General features: G+C 37.4%; 1 protein-coding gene across 18 annotated transcripts in view; it reads left to right on the forward strand.

Annotated features, from left to right (window-relative positions):
* The window catches only part of BAZ2B (bromodomain adjacent to zinc finger domain 2B), a 127573-nt gene that overhangs the window by 77855 nt on the left and 27402 nt on the right, over window positions 1-22316 (forward strand). For 12 of the 18 annotated variants that reach the window (XM_062004476.1, XM_062004473.1, XM_062004485.1 and 9 more), the window contains 11 exons: window positions 580-978; window positions 3401-4010; window positions 5277-5573; window positions 7919-7979; window positions 8470-8578; window positions 8857-8958; window positions 14200-14410; window positions 18136-18228; window positions 18353-18414; window positions 20853-20918; window positions 21977-22042. In XM_062004476.1, the coding sequence (XP_061860460.1) occupies window positions 580-978; window positions 3401-4010; window positions 5277-5573; window positions 7919-7979; window positions 8470-8578; window positions 8857-8958; window positions 14200-14410; window positions 18136-18228; window positions 18353-18414; window positions 20853-20918; window positions 21977-22042 (2076 nt within the window). The remainder of the gene's footprint in view (window positions 1-579; window positions 979-3400; window positions 4011-5276; window positions 5574-7918; window positions 7980-8469; window positions 8579-8856; window positions 8959-14199; window positions 14411-18135; window positions 18229-18352; window positions 18415-20852; window positions 20919-21976; window positions 22043-22316) is intronic. The other 6 variants (XM_062004484.1, XM_062004489.1, XM_062004487.1 and 3 more) reach the window with 3 other exon arrangements.

Raw genomic sequence — 22316 nt, forward strand, 5'->3', positions numbered from 1 at the left:
TTATTTAACTATACATTAATGAATGCTAAGAAAACTGATTTTTTTTCTGTTTGTTTTGCTTCAGGGTTTTTTGGTTTGGTTTTTTTCCTTCCTCTGTGTGTGTTCATCTGCATGCTTTGTCGTTCTTTATGGTCTAGAAGCTTGAAGCAGTTGGCAGACTGTTAACTTTTGTTATCAAGTGCTATGTGCTGATAATGCATTGGAAAGATATCTTTCTATGGGTATTGCTTTGGCAGTTGCTTTTATCCTAGTAGAGTGATTACTTTTTCTGGTAGCCAATAGAAAGTCAAGATCGGAAGTCTTGGGTATCTTGTTAGGTTTACAATCAAATATACTGTTAGAAACAACCATGGTTCAGTACTCTTTCTCTAATAAGCATTGTCTTCACGTGCTGAAACTATCTGGAGGGAAAAGGACAACTCTAAACAATGAATATATGACAAGATTTATTTAAAAATTACTGTTGTTTATCATCTACCAAGAATACTATAATTGTTTCATGGAGACTGATGATGGTACTTTTTTAAACAGGTTCTTTTACTGCTGTAATATGAACAGTCAAAAATACATATTTTGCAGGTGCTAATGCACAGTGGTGTAACAGATATGAAAACTGATGGACAAAAACCACAGGAAAAGTCCCAAGAAAAAAGAACACACCAGCAGATACCTCTTGTGTCTGATTCCCAGACTCACTCATCATTCCAGTCCCAGCAGAAGCAGCCTCAGGTTTTGTCACAGCAGCTTCCGTTTATTTTCCAAAGCTCTCAGGCAAAGGAGGAATCTGTGAACAAACACACAAGTGTAATACAGTCTACGGGATTGGTTCCCAATGTGAAGCCTTTGTCTTTGGTACATCAAGCCAAAAAGGAAACCTTTTTAAAACTCATAGTTCCTTCCCCTGATCTACTCAAAGCAGGGAATAAAAATACCTCTGAAGAATCTGTCTCTTTGACCAGTGATGTAAGATCAAAACGGGTAAGTAAAAAAATCACTGTTTTTTTGATTACTTGTAACTTGCCTTAACCTGCTTAACAAAGTGCAACTTGTGCCATCAAGCTCTTGTAAACGTTTTAAAATTATATGTGTTCTTATTTTCATGTCATGGTTTTTTACTGATTTCTGGAGTTGATACGGGTTTCTGAATGCTGTAAATTAAGTTGTGTGGGTAGTATATGTACTCAACGGTGTTGCTTGGGTGGGTTTTGGTTATTTGATTTAGGTTTTTTTAAAGATCAGCAAATAGTATGCTTTAATTTTAGAGATGATTCACTCTACAAGTGCCCTGAACTATTTGGTAACTTTTTGTCGGAGTAATCTACTTGAACACCATACTGTATACCTGATGTAATCATATACACAACTTCCTGTCGTGTCATGCCAGATTGGAGTTTTGTGCTCGTGACATAGCGAAACTTGACAGCTCTGCTGAAAGCAATCAGTGTGCTGGTGAGATTAATAGGTACAAACAAAGCAAAGGATTTTGACATGTGCCTCTTAAGCAAAATAAGCAGCTAAAATCAGTGTCAGAATAAAAAGAATAAATGGATAAATGGTGTGCCCTTGATATTTTTCCTGTACTTCTAGTTTTAGTCAGAAAGCTTGTTTAATACTTTTCATATCTCGTATGTAAGCATGGCATCACTTTGTTTCAAAGTTGGATAATTTAAAGTCACAGTAATTGAAATTACCTATTCAATCATAAACAAAGTAGCTGAAAGCTACTCTCTTTTATCTGGGGTTTTTTTTGCTCTTTAAAGTCAGAAGGATGTTCATGCACAGATCGCTGTTAAAACTCTGTGTGGCCATTAAAGTAAATTCGATCTTTCTTTTTACTGGCCAGGTCTCTACAATATTTGTGCCTGTCTTAACAGTTCTGTAGCTTTAAAAAATTCTTTGCAGATGCTCTGCACGTTTTGTTAAAAGTGATTATGGAGACTAGTGATGAATTTTCGGAGTTTCTATTCAGTTAGATTTGACTGAGATTTAGAGGAGAAAAAAACTTAGCATTTTAGCAGTGTTGAGGCTTTATATATATGTGTGTGTATAAAATAAATATATTTAAAAATACATTTACCAAGGCAAATTTATTAGAAATAAACATAGTGTAAAACAATGTAGTATTAGTGAAGCGTAAACTGAAATCTTGTTTCACAGCTAACTCTGTCCTCAGTGACGACAGAAAAATGTTTTTAATCACAGAGTTTGTGTTCCTAGACCAGAAGAGAAGCACTACTTTTCCTTTCAACTTGTAGTTACTTTGTAAAATTCAGATAAGCTAGTTGTTTACCTGGGATGATTAAATGAAAACATTTGTGTTTTTCATTGCAAGGGGCTTCTGCTGTCAAATTTAGGTTATGAGTCTTTAGCTGACGATACATCAAGCATTTAAGGGGTTGGTTTCTTTGAAATAGTTGCTGAAACCACGCACTATGTGCATATTTATTTTGTAGGTTTTCGTAATTTTGTATTCAAGTTTTAAATATTAGTAACTTCCAGAATGAATTATATATATTTAAAAAATGAATTTAAATGTCCCATCTTTATCCATTCTGTTGTTTTCTTCCGTCAAAGATAATGCATTTTCTTTTTCCTTGGAAGAGTCTTGAGACTAAAGACAATGTAATGTAAGCTTTAGATGCATTTCTGAGACACTACTGATTAGGTTTTACCTGAAGAACTTTCAGGTACTTCTAAAAAATTGGCATATCACAGTACTTCTGAGTACTAACTTTTTGTCCGGTTTTTTGATAAGACTTTTCTATACCAAAAGCCTCCTTTTGTTTTTCTTCTACTATTGCGGCCATTAGTGTGTTTATATGTGGAGGCTCCTTCCTTGGAGGTCTTCTGGACATGTTCCTGTGTGACCTGATCTAGGTGACCCTGCTTCTGCAGGGGGGTTGGACTAGATGATCTCTAAAGGTCCCTTCCAACCCCTACCATTCTGTGATTCTGTATCTTGTGCTTTAAAACGAACTAATTTTTAAAGCTAGTTTTACATTCAGTGGTGAGAGCTTATATGCTGAAATGAGTAAAAAGCAATGTTTTTCCCTTCCCAGTACAAAAGAGAACTCTGTCTTTAAAATTTTTTTCAAGATGCTAAATGTCTTTAATAAAAACAATCTGGAGCGATGTAGCAAGTAAAGAGCTTCACTATGTGATTTAGATCAGCTTCATCTTCAGTTCAATTTGCCTTTTCCTACTTGAATTTAGTGAAAATCGTGAGGCTTATATAACTTGCAATTACTCTCATCTCTTCTGTTGTACCTAGAACATAGTTGTGACCTACTAAAAATAGCTTAGCAGATGTCTAAGATTTCATGGAGTTCAGCTGCCAGAATACAAAAACTAATAATAAATAATAAACCCTCCATTTTATTCCTCTGTCTTATTTCTTTAGGAACAATATAAACAGACATTCCCGGCAGCACAGCTAAAGAAACAGGAATCATCTAAGAACCTGAAGAGGGTTATTGCAGCTTTGTCAAGCCCCAAACCAACATCTAGTTCACCAGCTCATCAAAAACTCACATCCTTGGAAAACAACCATTCTAATCCATTCCTGACAAATGCACTTTTAGGTAATCACCAACCCAATGGAGTTATTCAGAGCGTCATCCAGGAGGCTCCTCTTGCACTTACTACGAAACTGAAACCCCAGACCAAGATCAATGAAAGTGTAGCCATTTCTAGTAGTACCCCCTTTTCTTTGCCAGTAAACTTGAGTGCGTGCGGGAAAAAACCAACTGGTAACCGGACACCTGTTATGCCCTCTACCTCTCCTGTGTTACCTGGTTCAGGAAAGGATAAAAAAGTCAGCAATAATGCAGTAAATGCAGTAAAAACACAACACCGCCTTCATTCTGCAAAACTGGTGGTGGAGCAGTTCAGAGGGGTAGACTCAGATGCCCCCAGCAGTAAGGACTCTGACGACTCAAATGATGATGACGACGACGATGAAGACGAAGATGAGGATGATGAAGATGATGATTCTGATGATAGCCAATCAGGTGGTTTAACCTTTTTAATAGGAAAAGCAGAAACTTTAATTTTTGAGTGTTGAAAGCATGCGTTTCCTACCATACTGTAAGATAGGGGTGGGACATTTTGGGGCAGCAGGGCACACACAGTGTCCCACAGATATCCTGGGAAGTAGCATGTGTGTCCCAGTCCCACCTTGTGTCATATCCAAATCATGGTTTGGATGTTTTGATACTTGGTTACATGACAAATATAGTTTCAGCTGTCCTGATAAGATGGATCCATAGTGTTCTGGAAAGACTGTCAGAGACTGTCTTCCAGATCAATCACCCAGCCTCCTGCTTATGTCCTATTTACGTGGCAAGGTGCCCAGAAGAGAGATGGAGAATAGGCTGGTGGATGGTTAATTATCCTGGCAGACAGAGTCTATCTGCAAAGTAGGGTTCCTTAACTAGACAGGGATGAACAAAACCCTTTAAATTGTCATGAATGGCAAGAAAAGTATGTTTCTAGGCTTCAGGAGCACAATAGTTGATGAGCAAGATTAAAGGGAGGTACTAGGACAGCTGTAAAGGCTGCAGTGTTCATAGATAGCATTTTGAATATGATTTTAAGGGCTATTAAGCAATTCAGAAAGGCAGGGCATGTGTTAAGTCATTGGTTGTATTCCCAGTCACTCTTTTCTCCCATATATTCCTTGGATCCAGCTCCACCTTCATTATTCTGTTTCTGCCTCTCCTCCACATGCCTTATATTAACACTTTTTCCTCATAGCAATAGCCTACCTTCAATTTCTTGTCCTGTCTACTCTTTACCTCAAACTCTTCCTTTGCCCACATTGCCATGCTTCTAATCCTGACACTGTTGAGCCTGCACCCAGTTCCATCTCTTGCTTCGTCTTCATGCTGGATTTCATGAGCTGTCCAGGTGCCCTTCCTGTGGCAGCCAACCACTGCCTGGCTCACAGGGAATGCCTTTGCTGTAGCTCATTCTAGGATGAACAATTCCTAGAATTGCTGCAGCTTCTGTCTCTTGTCTCCTCATGGAAAAACAAAGAATTCCATCTGAAACAGCAGTGCATTATCATGCAGATTTATTTCATGCTGTCATATTTTTAGTAATTTTAAACTTTACGTAGTTAATTACAACCTTCTATTTATATTTAAAAGGTGTTATAAAAAAGTGAAGTCATAAAAGCTTCTTATTAAATAAGGCAAAAGACTTTGCAGGTGTTAGATACATTTGCCATTACTTTTCAAATCATAATGTGCCTTTGCCACACTTCTTTTAAACAGAGTCTGACAGTAATTCTGAGTCAGATACAGAAGGGTCTGAGGATGAAGACGATGAAGATGATAAAGATCAAGATGAATCAGATACAGACACTGAGGGAGAAAAAACTCCACTGAAACTGAATAAAACGTCATCCTCTGTGAAGAGCTCTTCTGTTGGTTTTGCAGCTCACTCCACGCCACTTAATCTCCAAGTAGCAAAGACCCCAAGCTCTGCACCAGCTGCCTTATGTCCTGAGGCTCAGCCTGCGGTTTTCCTCGGGACAGCACCATCCACTCTTACACCAAGTACACACTGTGGTATCTGAATGTCTTTTATTATAGTACAGTGATACATGCTGTGAAAGTTATAAAAGTAGTTTAGACACTGTGATCAAGTGAATGTGAGACAAAAGTTTTTTACAGTAAGAGTGATCATTCACTGAACAAGTTCCCCAGGGATGTGGCAGAGTCCCCATCACTGGAGACTTTCAAGATGCGATGGGATGGGGTGCTAGATAGTATCTTCTAGGTTCCCGTGCCCATGAAAGTTTGCACCAGAGACCTCTTTTAAAGTCTCCTCCAACCTGAGCTATTCTTTGATTTTTTTTTTCATGAGTGTTTGCAACAGACATTAAAATCAGTCAGCAGAATTACAGCTTCTCAAGACCTGAACATTACCCTTAGTCCAGAACATTTTAGCTCATACAGTTATTTCAGAGAAGGTAGGGTGAAATAGCCAGAGTTGATATTTATCGTGTTAAAAGTCTTTATTATTTAGTCTTTGTTATTTACCATTTTATTCTAAAGTCATTACTTTATTTTTTATTTCTATGCATTATAGTTTGCATTCTGAATCTTCTGTTTCTTCCCCTTCCATAGCAATGGAAGTTCTAACTAGTTTAGTTTAAACTAACTACATTTAGTTAAAATACAACTTTGTTATTCTTTCAAAATCCACAGTAAAATTTATGGATTAGGTGCAAGGGGTTGTTTTTAAAACGTTCATGTAAAGTACATTTATCTGATGTTACACACTGGTCATAATCCTTCATTGTGTGAATAATTTGAAAGATTTAGTAATTACTACTGCTACTAAAAAGAATACGTTTTCGAAAGTCACACTTCTCAATTTGCATAGTAACAATTAAATGAAATTGCATATTTACTACTTTTAGTAGATTAGGAACTTGGTATGTAATTAACATACAAGTAAGTAAAATTTAAATGGGGAAATCCACTCATAAATTGTTTTTTATATTTGGATTCAGTGGAACAGGAATTTAATTCCATTTCAAGGGCATTAACTTTGAAAGCAGTGTGATGTGATCTACTTCATATTTTTCCCAGTAACAGGCCTATTAATCCCACAGTTTGTAAAAGATTTCCCATGCATTAGATGAAACCAAATGCTTAAAATGCCAAGTTAATTATTCTTGTCCTCAGGATTCTCTGTTGATTTTTGATGCTTTGAGAAGGATGCTAGTGGAATTGTTTTCTATTTATGGAGATGGGAGTTAGAATAAATTCACTTTGTGTCCCTGTTTCAGGTGTAGAACTTATTCCTAATAAGAATTACCGTAATATGATTTGAATGTATTTGTGTCCATTTCCCTAAAGCTGGTCAGTAGCTGAAGAGGTTTTCTGTCTCTTTTCTGTATCTGTTTTTCTCTGGACAGTTCATTTTTTTCAATTCACTTCTATTTGGACAAGCAGTTTCCCTCCCTCCCTTTTAAGCAGTGTAATAAATAGTCATGTTAGCTTAAGACTGTAGACATGTGTCCAGAAAGTTTGGCAACTGAGCATGGGCAATTCCCAGGTGGTTTCTGTGGAGAACTCTTAGCAGTCTTTGAAATCGTGCAGGTGTCTCCCTTGGAAATCTGTGCCATTGCACCTTTGACACTCCTGCTGGCTCTAAGAGGTTGGAGCAAGTTTCAAGGGTTCAGTCTAGTCGTGATACTCTCTTATGTCTATTTCCACAGGGAAGAGATAAGTCATTTTCTTTACAGAAGGTCCAAACTACCATTTGAGAAATACATCTTCCAACAGTTTGCCTGTGTACCTAGGTCAGGAGCTACAGTTCTCTCAAGGAGTCTTGAGAAAAGGATCAGCCTTTAGCATTCCGTGTTTGGCAATTGTTTCTGTCATATTATGGATTTGATCTTCTGACTATACCAAATGCAACTTCTGTTTGAGTTTTGAAAAGCTGGAACAAACTGAAAACTTTTGACAGTTGACTGAAACCTGTACACAATGCTCTTTGAAAGCTGAGCCTGTTATAATGGATGGATTTTTAAAGCAAAGAGCTTTCTGATTTTCATCTTGTGTACTGAAGAAATTGAAATGTAGTGTAGTATGGAAAAACAGGTATGCAAGGCGTTATTTTAGCAGTGTCTGAGAGGGTCAAACAAGACAAGTGGTTCAGTATGCCATAATTAGATTTTCTTCTGTTTACAATTTTAGGAGAAGAGATTAAAGAAAACTTAGAGGAAAATGTATTTCAAAAGGAAAATAGCTCCATTCATTTTCTCGGTACTTCATGTATGCAGTGGCTTGAACGTAAAAGTTATGTTTTTGTTTGGGGCCATAAGGATAAAAAGTACATTCTAGGAACTTGTTTTCATGTCATAAATTGTCTCGGGTGTTAATCGGAAATTCTGTTTTAGGTATTTCAAAACGACGAAGAGTAATAGATGAACGAGAGCTGCGAGTTCCTCTGGAGTACGGGTATGTTATGATATACTTGTTATTCCTTAGAAGGACATAATACCTTCAAAAGTCAATTGACGAAGAAATGACAACGTAACAGTTGTCAAATAACAAGGAAAGGGCTTTAACAGTTCAGATTCCAGCTACCTGTGACTGTGGATCTCTTTGAAAAGTGTCAGCATATTTCACGTGTCAATGTTTTTGCATTAAATTTGGTCGTCTGCAACCATAATCTTTCTCTGGAAAAAGATCCTGAGGGTTAGATCAGAGTTAGGATAGACTCCAAATAAATCCCTGAATTAGAGTTCTAAGCTATTTAAAATCTAGTATTAAGGAAGTGGTTTGATATGTTTTTGGAGTTTGGAGAATCTACATAGTAACAATTTGTGGCTTTGCCTATTTTTGATACTCTCATCACATTTTAGATAAGTAGAAATTTTGATTTGTAATTAACTACTTGTTATTTAAAGAGTATATTATTGTGTGCAACTATTTCGTACTACTCTAGCTGGCAAAGAGAAACCCGAATAAGAAACGTGGGCGGTCGTCTTCAAGGAGAAGTAGCGTATTTTGCACCTTGTGGAAAGAAACTGAGACAGTATCCCGAAGTAGTGAAGGTACATTCCTGTTTTTTACCTTTTTTATTCTAATGCTACTAAGCATGCTTGCAATTAAAAAATGCCATTTTTTTTTTCCTTCCAAAAAAGATCCTTGTTTCGAAATATGCCGTGATGTGAGGTGTAATGTGTCTCAGTCTCTCGGTGATTTGATCTCCTGTAAATGCATATCCCTTTGATAGAATATGCAAAACATTGCACTCACAAAGTTAGCTGTACATCAAAGCTGGGTTGTAATTGTTTACAAGCTGAAGTGGAAAAATATGTGATTTTTTCAGTATCTCAGCAGAAATGGAATAATGGATATCTCAAGGGACAATTTCAGCTTCAGTGCAAAAATAGGAGTGGGTGACTTCTATGAAGCCAGAGATGGACCGCAGGTATCCACTTTTTAAAAAGTAAAGTCTTTGATCCAAGGAACATTAATTTAAATTTAGGTGAAGTAATTTTTGCTACAATCTGAAGCATTTCCTGTATTTAGCTAATTATTTCTAAAAACTGTGCATATTTCTTAATAGTAGTTATATTGGGATGCTGAGAGCTTGATCTTGGGCAGTGTTGAAAACTGCTCCTCTCAGTGGTTTTATGAGGAGACTACAGGAGTTCTGCACACCTTACAATCAACTCTGAGCCTGGATTTGTCTAGCATGAAAGAGCTCTGAGCTACGTATTTTATGTTTTGTCAGTATTCAGGTATTTCTGACTGAAACTTGTGTTTAGTGTGTAAACCTACTATCTATAGTAATTTCTGTGTATGCATTAAATCACACTCTTTCCATGTATTCATGTGCTTATGTATAAAATATGTGTTTAAATAGAAGTGTTTCCTGTATTAAGGATTTCATCTGAGCTTCTTGAAGTGTGATGTTTTTACAGTGGTAGAACTCTTAGACTTTGTGTAGCTAAACCACACAAGATTAAGTAAAGTTAGAGTTTTAAGAGAATTAGTACTCTGTGCCGTACTGTGTTACTGTACTTTGGTCATGTTGCCATTTCTTCAGAATGTGCACAAAAGTTTTCGGACTTTTGCTAATGAATACATTTGCTTCTTTGAACGGTAAGTATCCTGAATATGTTAGTGCAGGAATATGCACAGACATACTGTCAGCAGTCTTGGATTCAGGCTCTTTGTAACTCTTTTTGTCTTTGTGATACCCTGCAGAAACACATAACATAGTTTATACAGTGTAAATTTGAAAGCAATAAAGGTTGAGTTCATTGTAAGCAGTTGCTTCTAGGTGGTGCTTCCTGATTCCTGGCTTACAGGGTAAAGCATTGCTAAACCTTCTTAATCTTTAGCCTTCATAAAACAAGAAGTACAAGTTTCATATATTTGTGAATTTCATTATGTACCCATGTGGCTTGATGGAAATACCTTATCCTGTGAACATAACGCAGTGCCAGGGTATCTGCTCACGTTACCTTTTTGTGTTTATTGCTCATATTACTTCAATAGTTTTGCCCCCTTCTCTAATTATCTCTTTCTTCTTCCTTTAATACATTAGATGATGTGCAAATTTTGCTCTTCTTTGATTCTGTAATACTTCAGAAAGAAGGCATCAGGAAGGGCAGGTTTTTCTGTAGGCAAGGCTGACTGTATCAACGTAAAGTTGCTCTGCGTTTCACTGCGGTTTCTGTATGGTTTGTAGTAGGTTCTACTGAGACTCGGTTAGACAAAGAAAATTTTCTTGTTAAAGAAAATTCCAAAAGGACAGAGGGCAGATGTTTCCGATGTTCAGCTTCAAAACAATGTGTGATAATCGTATCTTCATGGATGTCTGGAGGTTCCAGGAGGTTTATTCTGCTTTTGCTGTAGTTTCGATTATTCTGTACAGCCTTTCACGGTTACTCTTCCCTTTCTTCATTATATATTTTCTGTCATCTTTTGAGACAAGCAGGATGTATCCAAAGTGATTGGGTAAGTTTCACAAAGCTCAAAGATGGCACAAGATGCAAAGAAAAATTTCTAAAAACGGTTATATTGAAGAATAACTTATAGCAAGCTAAAAAGACACAGATTACCTGTTTATGCTAGTGTCTGTGTTTCTCTCTCTTGATACACAGGCAACCAGATATTATGGGTTATTCAACACAGTGATTAACTACTTTAACAGAGAGGCCTATCTGTCAGAAATGGGGAAATAGTAGGATTGGAGGAATATTTGAAGTCTGGCAAATCTGGACATTCAGTGACAGGACCTGTAGATTTTAAACTGCTGTGGTTTAGAAAAATTAGGAAGGAGAGGGCATGGATCCTTGAGTTGGAGTAATATGGATGTTGTGCAGTGATACTGAGATGGAGCCCTAAGATTGCATCTTGCTGGCTTTGTTTAATGTATAACAGTAAGAATATCCATCACAGAGTGGCTGAGGTGGGAAAGGACGTTTGGAGGTCACCTTGTCCAAACCCCCCTACTCAAGCAAGCTCACCTAGAGCCAGTTAACCCAAGACCATGCCCAGACAGCTGTGTAAAGTCTAAGGTGAGAGACTCCACAACTTTTTGGCAACCTGTGTCAGTGCTTGGTCACCCTCATGGTGACAAAGAGTTTCCTGATGTTCAGGGAGATCTGCCTGTGTCTCGATTTGTGCCCATGGCCTCTGGTCCTGTCACTGGGCACTTCTGAAAAAGAGCCTGGCTCTGTCATCTTTGCACCCTCCCTCTTGGTATTTATACACATTGGTGAGATTCCCTCTGAGCCTTCTCTTCTGCAAGCTGAACAGCACCAGCTGTCTGAGCACTTCCCTTCACAGGGGCATTATGTAGCTGGAGAAAACCTGACTCTTCATGCAGCTCCAATCAGATCTGTTTTAGTTGAAGATGATCTATCATTATGGTCAGAATACTGAGTTCTTCACCTGGATGTAGCTTTCTGGGAGTAATTGTTGTGTCCTGGTAAACATGGCAGTAACTTTTTCCCCAGTAAAATTTTGCGTGAAACACTGAAAATCATGGGAGGGTTGATTGGTTGCTTTTTTTTCCCAGCAAGTCTGAATGCTTGCCTAGGAAGATAGCTGTGATAGGGGATCAGGAAATAAGCAAAGTGCTTGAAGTTCTTTTCTCCATCTCTTTAATGTGAAGTCACTCCTATGTACATTAGTCTTTCTGAGAGTGTCTAATTATGATCCTGCCTCATGACAAATACAGCGTGTTTTTGTAAGGCATGAATTCTTCCTCTTTAAGGCAATTTAAAAGCTTACTGAAGTTCACTTAAAAGAACTGTTCCGTGAGTATTTAGAAGTCTAAAGTTTTTATTACAGATGCAATAGAAATGCCATACAGAGCAGTTAGCTCTAAAATCAGTTGTCATTGGGTTTGTAATGTAGTAGTTAATTATTTGTTTTCTTTTCTAGAAACTGGAATTTAAAATTTGTCCTATCTGAATTCTGCAATTGAACTTAGAAACCTTTGTAGTTAATTTTTTCTCACGAATCTAAATGGCAAGTAACGAGGGTGTCTGCTTCTTGCAAAGTGCCTATGGTTTTGCTAATTACTTTGGTTAACAGTCTCTGAGCTTGATTCTGCTTCCACGCATAGTTACCTGCTGCCTCTGTGGCATGTGTCCTGATTACAGTACAGTATTGCAATAGATGGGAGATACCTGGAGGTGAGAAAATTGAATTAAGTTCTTATTTTGATTAATTTCATCAATAAAACACAACATCTGACAAAGTTACTCCCTTTTCTTCTCTAATGTTTGTGTAGTTAAGGGTAGATTTTACAGAACGCCCTCATTCTTCTTTAGAGTATTGAAAATCCACAGAATATCAGGTTGTATGTTCTTTTAATAGAAATGTATTTTGCATCAGATTTATTTAAAAGATATCTGAGCATAAACTATGGATAGTTAGTCATCTCCTGCTTAACCCTTAATGGATCTGTTCTGGGCTATTTTTGTCCTGTCCTCTTTTAAACTTGTGGAAACCTGCAAACTTCTTTTTTCCCCTCTGGCACTTGCAGTTTATGGGATAAAATTTCCAAGGTTGGAGGTTGGCAGAGGTGATAAGTACAGTGTTAAGTCTAGCTTACATTGCTCAGACTGAACCTGTGATAAACTGGACAGTGAAATGGAAGTGTATGCCTAAGTACTACTCGTAAAGATAGAAAATGAATTAACTTTTGTTTAAGTGGTAGAGGTAACAAACTGATTTGAATTAAGAAGTCAGTTTTTGGTGATGCATTGTACACATAGTGATATGATCATGATTCTGAGCAGCTTGTTTTTAGGAACATTGCTAATATAGGTACCTTTGCAGATGCTGATAGTTCCCTTGGACTTCAAATGTTTCATTGGCAAAATACCATTTATTTTGTTGAGTCTTGTATTAATCATTTGTAATTCTGAAGAATGAGCAGAAAGAGTGAAAAGATAAACTGTCAGAAGAATCAAAACTATGCATTTTATAGTACAGCAGATTTGATTTCAGCATGTATGTACATATCAATGTGAAAACTTTGGTAATGCAAATTTTTCTGAACAGAAATTTAATTACTGTGTTTTATAACTTACCAACTTTCTTTTTTGCTTTAGCGGGCATTTTCAAAATCACTTACAAACTATTCTAAGGCAAATTACGGAGCAGTCCAGGGGACACTTAGCTTGCTTTTTTTTTTCTGCATTTTTCAAAAACTTAAGAAAATTTTAAGAGATTATACAATTTGAAATGCTGGTGTTCAGTCAAACAAGATCAGTAGACTGTGCTCCTGTTCTGCTCAATAGACACAGTAAACTGCTTTTTGTCAGCCGAAGTAAAGCTATTTCTGTGTGACTGATTTGAGTATTTGTATTAAGTATTTGTTTGATATTGCACAAAAAAAAACAGTAGTGGTATTAGTGAAAGAAAGGGTTGAATGTATTGCATACTTCGTTTCGTTAGAGAATATAGTTAACATAACTTCTAGTTCAAATAGATGGATTCTTAAAAGTGTTAAACTTTTGGTAACTTCAGTCAAGGTTGGCGCAGAAATTAATTTCCTTGCAGTGAGTTAGGGGAGAACTAAATTATCCTAAATAAAACTTCCAAGAGTAAAATGAGTCTATGTTTTTTAACTCAGTTGTTTAGATCTACAGCACTACATAACGCAGTATCTGAAAACACACTACTGCATTTGCTTGTTACGTATGTCAGAATTTTTGTAAACACCTAAGAAAGGGAACATGGTGACTTTTAGCTTGACATTTCAATCGTGTTGAACAGTGGATTATGTGAAAGCAGAGTAGTTACTTTTGAGTTTATGTAATAAGGAAGACTCTTTTTTCATCTTTTAAAATGAATTGAGCAATAAGAGATTTGGTTGTAAACTTAAAAAAAATCCCACGGTAGTGGCACACCTGCTGGGTGGTAGCTGTGTGTGTCACCGGATTGTCCTCAGTAATCAAAGTGCATAGGAGTACGAGTTACAAAAGCTCGTAGTGATAGCTCTCAATACATAGTTTCTGTGCATCATCAAAACCTATTGTATGCATATTTTATCTAGGCATTTTGTGCATATTTTATATATGTAACTTACTGAGAGGGAGAATCTCTTCCTGTTCATCTTCTCAGATGTCTTAGATTTATTTTTTCTCTTGTTTTTAATCTGTGTTGATAATACCTGTCTGTGAAATGTGTCAATTAAAAGGGTGTGCAGTGGTGTCTTCTGAAGGAAGAGGAGGTCATTCCCCGTATCAGAGCTATGGAAGGGCGTAGAGGACGACCACCAAACCCAGACAGAGATCACTCTAGAGAGGAGTCAAGAATGAGACGGCGCAAAGGTCGACCTCCGAATATTGGTAGCGCTGAATTTCTAGACAACACAGACGCAAAGCTCTTAAGAAAACTCCAGGCTCAAGGTAGGAAGCCTGTTGCTCTTTTCACAAACAGAGGGTATCAGTATGTAGTATCAAATGCTTTCTCTGAAGAGGACTGATGTGGTTCACTAGGATATTGGTGTACAACATTTTATGTTTTAGGCTTGTGACATGTTTTTATTGAAGCCTTTTTCCAAGGTTGGTAGATGCGTGTGTGATCCAGAGGGAGAAGCGTGTGTAAGAAATTGCTCTGTCCTTCCTAGGTTGAAAAAAATGAAAAAAAGCAGATGTACCAGGGGTGTATTTTTTAATTGGCAAAAATAAACAGACCTTTGTTTTCCTCTGTTTGAACTCAAACAACAGTGGACCTACAAACTGAAATTGAGAACCAATGAAGTTAGCATTTCTTAGTTGTTGCAAGGAAAATTATTTTCTTGTGAAATTCCTGATGGTGACAAGATTTAAATGCCCGTAAGGTTAAATAGGATTCTGTAATAAGTAGCACCAATGTTGACAGTAGAGCTTTAAAGATATCAGGTACTTCAGTATATGAAAAGCATGAGAGCCTCGTTTTAAATAAACATCAGGTACATGACTTTTGAATTTAAATTCTTTACTCCATAACAGTGTCATATTTTCTAATCCAATTTCTGAGATATTCTTATAGGAGTCAGGGTGTTTGTTTGGAAGTTAAGACTTAACTGTTCTTTCGTGCTGTGGACATGTTTGGGTAGCTAGCTGCCTTGTATTTTGTATAATGTCCTTGCTGACAGTGTATGTGCCTGTAATATCTACCTCGGTGTCATTCTTTGCACGTTTTACCCTGCCTGCAAAGAGCACTGTTCTATATAGATACGTTTAAGGCATGCAATTGTAATTCTTTAGACACGTGGACAGAGGGAAGACAGGTTTAGATACACTTTAAGTCATGGTATGTCTTAGTGATGCACAGCTATTTTACCTGTGTGTTAAGGTCTCTGCCACCTTCTGTGACAGTCTGAGAACTGGGAAACTGTCAACTGCTGAAGCATCATAACTTTTGCTGAAAGGCTGTGTATTTATTTTTGAGATATAGGAGCTGATTGCAGAAGTCTTTTCTTCTCAGTGGGAAAAGACAAGCCCTAGTCACTAACCCATTATGCTTCACATTGTATCTTTCCTTTCCCTCTGTTACTCACTGTAAAAGATGAAGAGGAAGCATTCAGGAGCACGCTTCCATGGCTATTTTCCCACCACACACTGCAGCACTTGATAAAATGAGCAAACCCGTATGGTTATATATACGAGGAGGTTCAGATCTTTTGTCACTTTCAGTGGGAGTTCCTTAGTCCCGTAATTGTGTGGTTTTGAGAATTTTCAATTTGTTGTGCACCGCCTTGCTATTGCTTACCCTGTTCCTCTGTCTTTAGCCTTAAACTGAAGAGCTCAAATATTTTTAGTCTTTCTTCAGAAGGTAGTTGTTTCATCCATTTGATCCTCTTCTATATCTTCTAATTTCAGTATTTCTTTCCTAGGTGATATTACCTTAACATATATCTATGGTAAAACTCCTCTGCTATCTTTTTCCACTGTTCCAGAGTTCCTTGCTGTCAGCACAGCCTTAGATTTTCCAGAATGCTTAATACCATCCCCGCATTTTGGGATTTAACTTTGCAGTCCCATTTATGGGTTTTATTGATGAAAAAAAGATATTAAATAAAGCTGATTCTAACAGTTGTTTTGTGGCAAAGTTCTGAAACAACTCTTCTTCTTTAAAAGAGGTGATTGTTCATCTCTGCCCATCGCTTGCCATCCCTCGAAGAGCTTTCAATCTGTGAGGCTTTCCTTCAATGACATAACAGTGTGTTTTTATTTGCAATGTTTGACTTAGAACCTAGAAAAATATTTTCTGAAATTCCCAACCCCTTATGTCCATTAGATTATCTCCCTTTTACTGAAGTTCTCATTGAAACCTCAGACAGGATTTCTCATTGTAGAAGCTATGTTGACTGGCTGAACTGATGGTGTTTTGTAATGTACTCAGTGAACATATGTAAGACATAAGATGTACAATAAGACTTTACCACCTCAACAGGAAAGTCAGACTAGCAGATCTGCAGTTTCCAGGACTTCCACCAGAGACCTTTTTTTGTTGATAAGAGTTGCCAATTTGATGACACAGTGATTGTTGTTTATAATATGGTAAATACTCAGAAACTATGGCTTTGTGTTAAGTGATCTTTCAGGTTTCTTGGCTTATTCTGTCCAATAGTGGTAATGTTATAGTCTGACTTACTTTCTTGATCTAATAATTCTTTTATATTTACCTCGGATTCATTTAACAATTCTGACCTGTCTGCTGTAAGCAATGCCCTGAGTAAAGGAATCAACCCATCACCTTCAGTAGCAGAGACTGACACAGGGAATTTAGTACCCTGTTTTTTTCCTAGGTTCCTTTTTCTGTCCTGTTCATTGTTTGGTCCCACTGACCACATTTCCGGCTTCCTAACGTGACAGATGTAAAGATCTTTTACCGGGTTCCCAGGCATCCTTTGCAAAGTGTTCTTCAACTTCCTTTTTAGCCTTTCTAACTCCCTCTCTAAGCTTTTCATTTATTACATGCTCACGATTTTCCTAGGACAGCCTCCTTTTCTGAAGACCCACCTATGTACTACCTGTTTCCTTTATGCAGTGTGGTTTGGTGTTTCCCTGGACAAGTATACTTTTTGTTTTTAACTCCTCACTTGAAGTATGCATGCTTGAGGACTGCTTTTATGCAGCTGCTTTTAGAGTTTCACTAAATGGACTGCGTAGATGTCTTGTAATTCATTTTTATGCTATGAGACTTGATACTGCACCCTAGAAAACCAATGTTCTGCATATACATCTCATGCTCATATTCCCATAATGTTGGTACCTGGCAACACCTAACATAGTTAGTTGTCCTTCTGGCATGTCTGTTAGATGTCTGTTACACTGGATTGTCATATGATACTAAGAATTAGTTTCCCTAATTTCTTTTTAGGTTTCTTGGCTTCCTTCGGAAGCCTCTGAATTTTACTCAATGGAGCACATACTAGTTGAATGGAAATAGAAATGATCTGACTTAGCGCTATTTTGGCAGTATAAGAGTTTGTTCTTCATCTTATCCTTTCCAAACACATGCTGAACATTATCTACATCCTCTTCACGGGTTGTGTCAATTCAGACTAAGTGGTCCTCTGCATCTTTTGACCTTTCCAGAGGTGATATTTTAGGTTCTCCTCTATAATGTTAATTCTCATTTCTAGCTACTGGTTCTGTTTCCATTAAGGTGTAACTTTTTCTTCTGTATGATTTACCCTGAAGGTTTCCCTGTTCCTTTCCCTATTTACACTCTCTTGCTATCCATGGCATTGTCATACTTGTGCATGGACTTTGCATGTGTGTGCCTGTGCGAGAAGCTGACAGCTTCTTCAGGTCATTGTGCAAGAAGCTGACAGCTTTTTGGAGAACGCTATCAAAGGGGTCCTAGACCTCAGTCCTTTGAATAGCAAGCTGAATTCAACTTCCAGTAAATCCTTCCTACAGCTCTCTTACATAAGCGTGTCCATGCACAGTTCATCCAAATTTCAGCATATTCCCACTGTATTTCCACTAAAAGTGAAGTGTTGTTCAGATGTAAGCGTGTGCAAAACAAATCCACTGTTTCCTCTATCTTTAACTTATGCAAACGTCTGGAATGTGAGCTATATCTTGATGATTGGACAACACTGTTTTTACGAACTTTGTTTTTCTTTTTTTAACAGAAATAGCTAGGCAAGCAGCACAAATAAAGCTACTGCGAAAACTCCAGAAGCAGGAACAGGCTCGAGCTGCCAAAGAAGCGAAAAAACAGCAAGGTAAGTATTACTTGTGGAAGTTTGTGGGTGCTGTTGGACTGTGTTGAAAAGTATTATTGAAGAATTAACTGTCTCTTGCCACGTTCTGCTAATATTAATGGTTTTGTTTGCATTTGTTTGTTAGCTATTATGGCAGCTGAAGAAAAGCGAAAACAAAAGGAGCAGATAAAAATAATGAAGCAGCAGGTAAACTTTGTGTGATTGCTAAAGAAGCTCTTTAAATTGTGTTTTCAATTATTGAATTAGGGGTATTTTAATTATTTGGTACCCTATTAGTGAATGTTTTCAGTGTAGTTTAAAAGAGCACACCATGTACGTTATTTAAAATTCCAAACTCTATAGTTGTTCTTGTGTCCAGGACATCTCAGTTTTGTCTGTGTTGACTTAAGCCACTCAACAGATGTAATAGCTTGCCAATGCCAGTTAGAAATTAAAAACCTGCTACTGAAGTACAGTGATGCAGTCTTCATTTATTTGGTTGTGTGAAAATAGTGTTGACTCTGTTTATGGCAGTACTGGAATTAGCTGCTTCAGTGGAAAAGAAGCTGTCTTCTATTTCTGTCTTCTAGTGATTTTAGATTTTGTGCAAAGGGTTGTATCTCAGTGTGCCAGTGAATTAATACATGTTTTTAAACATGGAAGTATTGCTAGGTACTGTTACAGAAGCTACTTCAATAGAAGTGAGCACATACAAACTTCAGTAGGTAAAGCTGCTCACAGACGCAGGCTTTTCCATTTTTTAACAGCTGATTTTAACAGATTAGTGAAGAGTTGTGTATGTTAGGAATCTGAAAGTTTTGGAAAGGAAATAATTTACGGCCAAAAATATATTTGCATGGTTGGTTTTTTGTGTCCATTCTTTTCAGTATGACATTTACTGCAGCAGACAGAAATTAAATACTTCATCTGGCAGCAGTTAAAGGACAAGTATTCAACATTCACTGAAAAGTGAGGGGAAAAAAATATTTAGCTTACAGTGGCAAGGAGTAAGAGTAGAACCTTCTAAAAGTAGGAGAAGTAGACTTTGGTAGGCCAGTTTAGCCTGTACTGCTGTTGAATTAGTGTATGAACAGTACAGGTGGTGGGGGGGTTAATTTATTGTATTTTTTTAAAAAAGAACATCTAAATATTGTTTGAATTAACCATTTTCAGTGTCTGTACTCATTATAGTAGTATTTGTAGAGGCTTAAATAAAAGTATGGAATGGATGAACATTTACTGTTAAAAACAGTAAATTCTATTTGTGACAAAAATTTAAGTGACATTTCCATTAAATTTGATTTAAGTTTTTGATAGAGGTATGTATATCACTATGTGTTCTCTAGATCTCTAGAAAGTAAAATTTTAGAGTAATCCATATTCTAGAGTCTCAGATGGGCACAGAAAAAACAAAAAAACAGCGTCTTCCATACGCACGAGCTTTACCCTCTGTGTCAGGAAAACATCTGCTGTTCCAGAGAAGTGCATTGAGCTCCATTTCAGGCTTCTGGTTTAGGCTTCCCAGACTGCAGGGCTTTCCGTGGTCTGCGTGTTGCTGTTAAAACTCTGCAGCAAGTCCAGCTGAATTTATTGCAACGCTGCTTTTCCTGATGGTCCCTTTCTAGCCACTGTGGCTCAAGCAGTTTGAGATAAAACCTCAAATAGTGTGCTAAGAAATTTTTCATATGAGCTTGGATTACTACTATTTAACAGACAAAGTCCATGCAGCACAGGAAATGTGAACTAATCCCAAAGTTTGCAGTGATTGCATTTCTGAATCAATGTAAGAAGACTTTATTCAGATTTTAGGAGCTGATTCCTGAAAAAGAGTAAATCAGAATATGGTTACAGAGCATGTGTCTATGGAGTGCTTAGCCTGATGACTTGCTCCTGACTGTCATGAAACATTCTGAAATGTGTTGTGTTGCCTGTGGCTGCTGTTTCAGTTACTTTTTTGGTAACTTCACTCTTCAGCGTGTATAAAACTCAGTCCCCTAAACTGCATATGAAGGCATCCAAATTTACCATCATCATCTGAATGCTTTAAAGATCTGGAGAAACTGAAGTGTCCTTTGCTGTGAATATATTACCCAGGTTGCACGTGGATGACTGACAGATTATGTGCTTTGGGTTTCATAGTGCTCAAATTCTCCATGTGGCCTCTGAACTGAAAAACTGCTTGGAACCAAGGCAGAAAATGGGTCGACACAACACTGTATTTCTTACTCAGGGAGATCACATCAAAACATCTTTTTTTTTTTTTCCCATGTCATAGCTCCCATTTCCATTCATTCCTAAATAGCTCCACCATTGGCAGCTAGAATTTGAGTGCTGCTTGCTTACTTATATTGTCGTTAATCTGGTCCCCTTAAAGCTGTGTAATAAAAAATAACTTACTATGACAGCTTAAACCTGAGCACCTACACATAACTAAGTGTTGGTTCACTCCGGGAAATACCAGACATCTCCTAATGCTGGTAAGAGTTCTAAACATACATTGTTATATGGGACAGTTGATTATGATTTGTATGAGACTCAAAACCAAAAGCTATGTGTACTTAAACTTGGTCATTTTAAAAATGTAAAATAAATCTGCTTTCTCAACATTGTTCCTGTTGAAAAGAAATACCTTTCTTCCCTTGTAGGAAAAAATTAAGCGGATCCAGCAAATCAGAATGGAGAAAGAACTTCGAGCTCAGCAAATTTTAGAGGTAAAAAATACTTTTTGCTGTAAGGAATGTAACTAATTATGATAGCTCCAAGAACCTGGATTTCCAAAAGCAGCTTTCAAAATGTGTCCTAAAATATTTTTCTTAGAAAATCTATGTTAACTGCAACACAAATCTTGGAAATGTTCATTTAAGGTCATAGGGCTACAATTTGAGGTCATAGGGCTACAAAGATGATCCAGGGACTGGAACATCTTTCTTATAAGGAACGGCCGTGGGACCTGGGGCTGTTCAGCCTGGAGAAGAGGAGGCTGAGAGGGTATCCCATTAATGCTTATAAGTACCTAAAGAGTGGGTATCAAGAAGATGGGTTAACACTTTATTCTGTGGTGGCCAGTGACAGGACAAGGGGTAACAGGCCCAGTCTGCCCAGGGAGGGTGTGGACGCTCCTTCTCGGGAGATTCTCAACCCCACCTAGACACGTTCCTGTACCCTCTGATCGAGGGGAACCTGCTTTAGCAGGGAGTTGGGCTGGAGGAGCTCTGCAGGGCCTTTCTCACCCCCACCATTCTGTGAGTTCTCAGCTTTTCTACACAAATAATCTTGTATTTGCTAAAGGTAGCAGCATAACTATTCCTTTGTTATAAAACAAGTTTTCAGTATTAGGATGTTAAAGCAGTATCATGCTCTGCTCTGTATCAAGTGCAGTGGATTTAATATGCTAAATTTATGTATATGCCAGAATACACTGTTCTGCTGTACTAGTTAGCTAGTATACTAGCAAGGTTAGAGTACTAGTTTTCAAGTCTCCATTAATGGAAAAAGTAACAGTAATCTCTTTGCCATTCATATTTTAATGTTTCTTAGTTAAAATAGGCAGGCAAAGCAATTTTGAGTGGCATGTGAAATCCTCTCTGAATTTTAAAAACTAAATAAATTGTGCACTGATTGATCAAAAGCTGCACAGAGGAAGAATTCTGTTGCAATGTACGTGATGTACGATGGTGCTGTGAACTTTTAAAAGCATGTAACTTTATTTCTAGTCAGACTCTTTTCAAGTTGTGACGGTGCTGTTGTGTGACCTGTTTTGCATGCACAGGCAAAAAAGAAAAAGAAGGAAGAAGCAGCAAATGCCAAATTATTGGAGGCCGAAAAACGAATAAAGGTTAGTTTAGAGGAGCTCCTAAACCAAGAACTGTTATTGTGCATAATATGTATTGATGTATAAAAGCAGTAAATTCCAAGTAACGTTAAATGATGATGAAACGGTAGAGACAACATATGAATAACGTGTACTTTTACCTACATATATGAAGCATACACAGAGAAATGTGTGACATATACACACACACACATTCATACAGACACACATGAGTAAATAGAGACAGTAATTTTTTTGCGTGCTGTTACTGTGACTCGTGCTTATGTGATGCTTGGTT

This window comes from Colius striatus, chromosome 11 (assembly GCF_028858725.1).
Source record: "Colius striatus isolate bColStr4 chromosome 11, bColStr4.1.hap1, whole genome shotgun sequence".
Classification (NCBI taxonomy): Eukaryota; Metazoa; Chordata; class Aves; order Coliiformes; family Coliidae; genus Colius; species Colius striatus.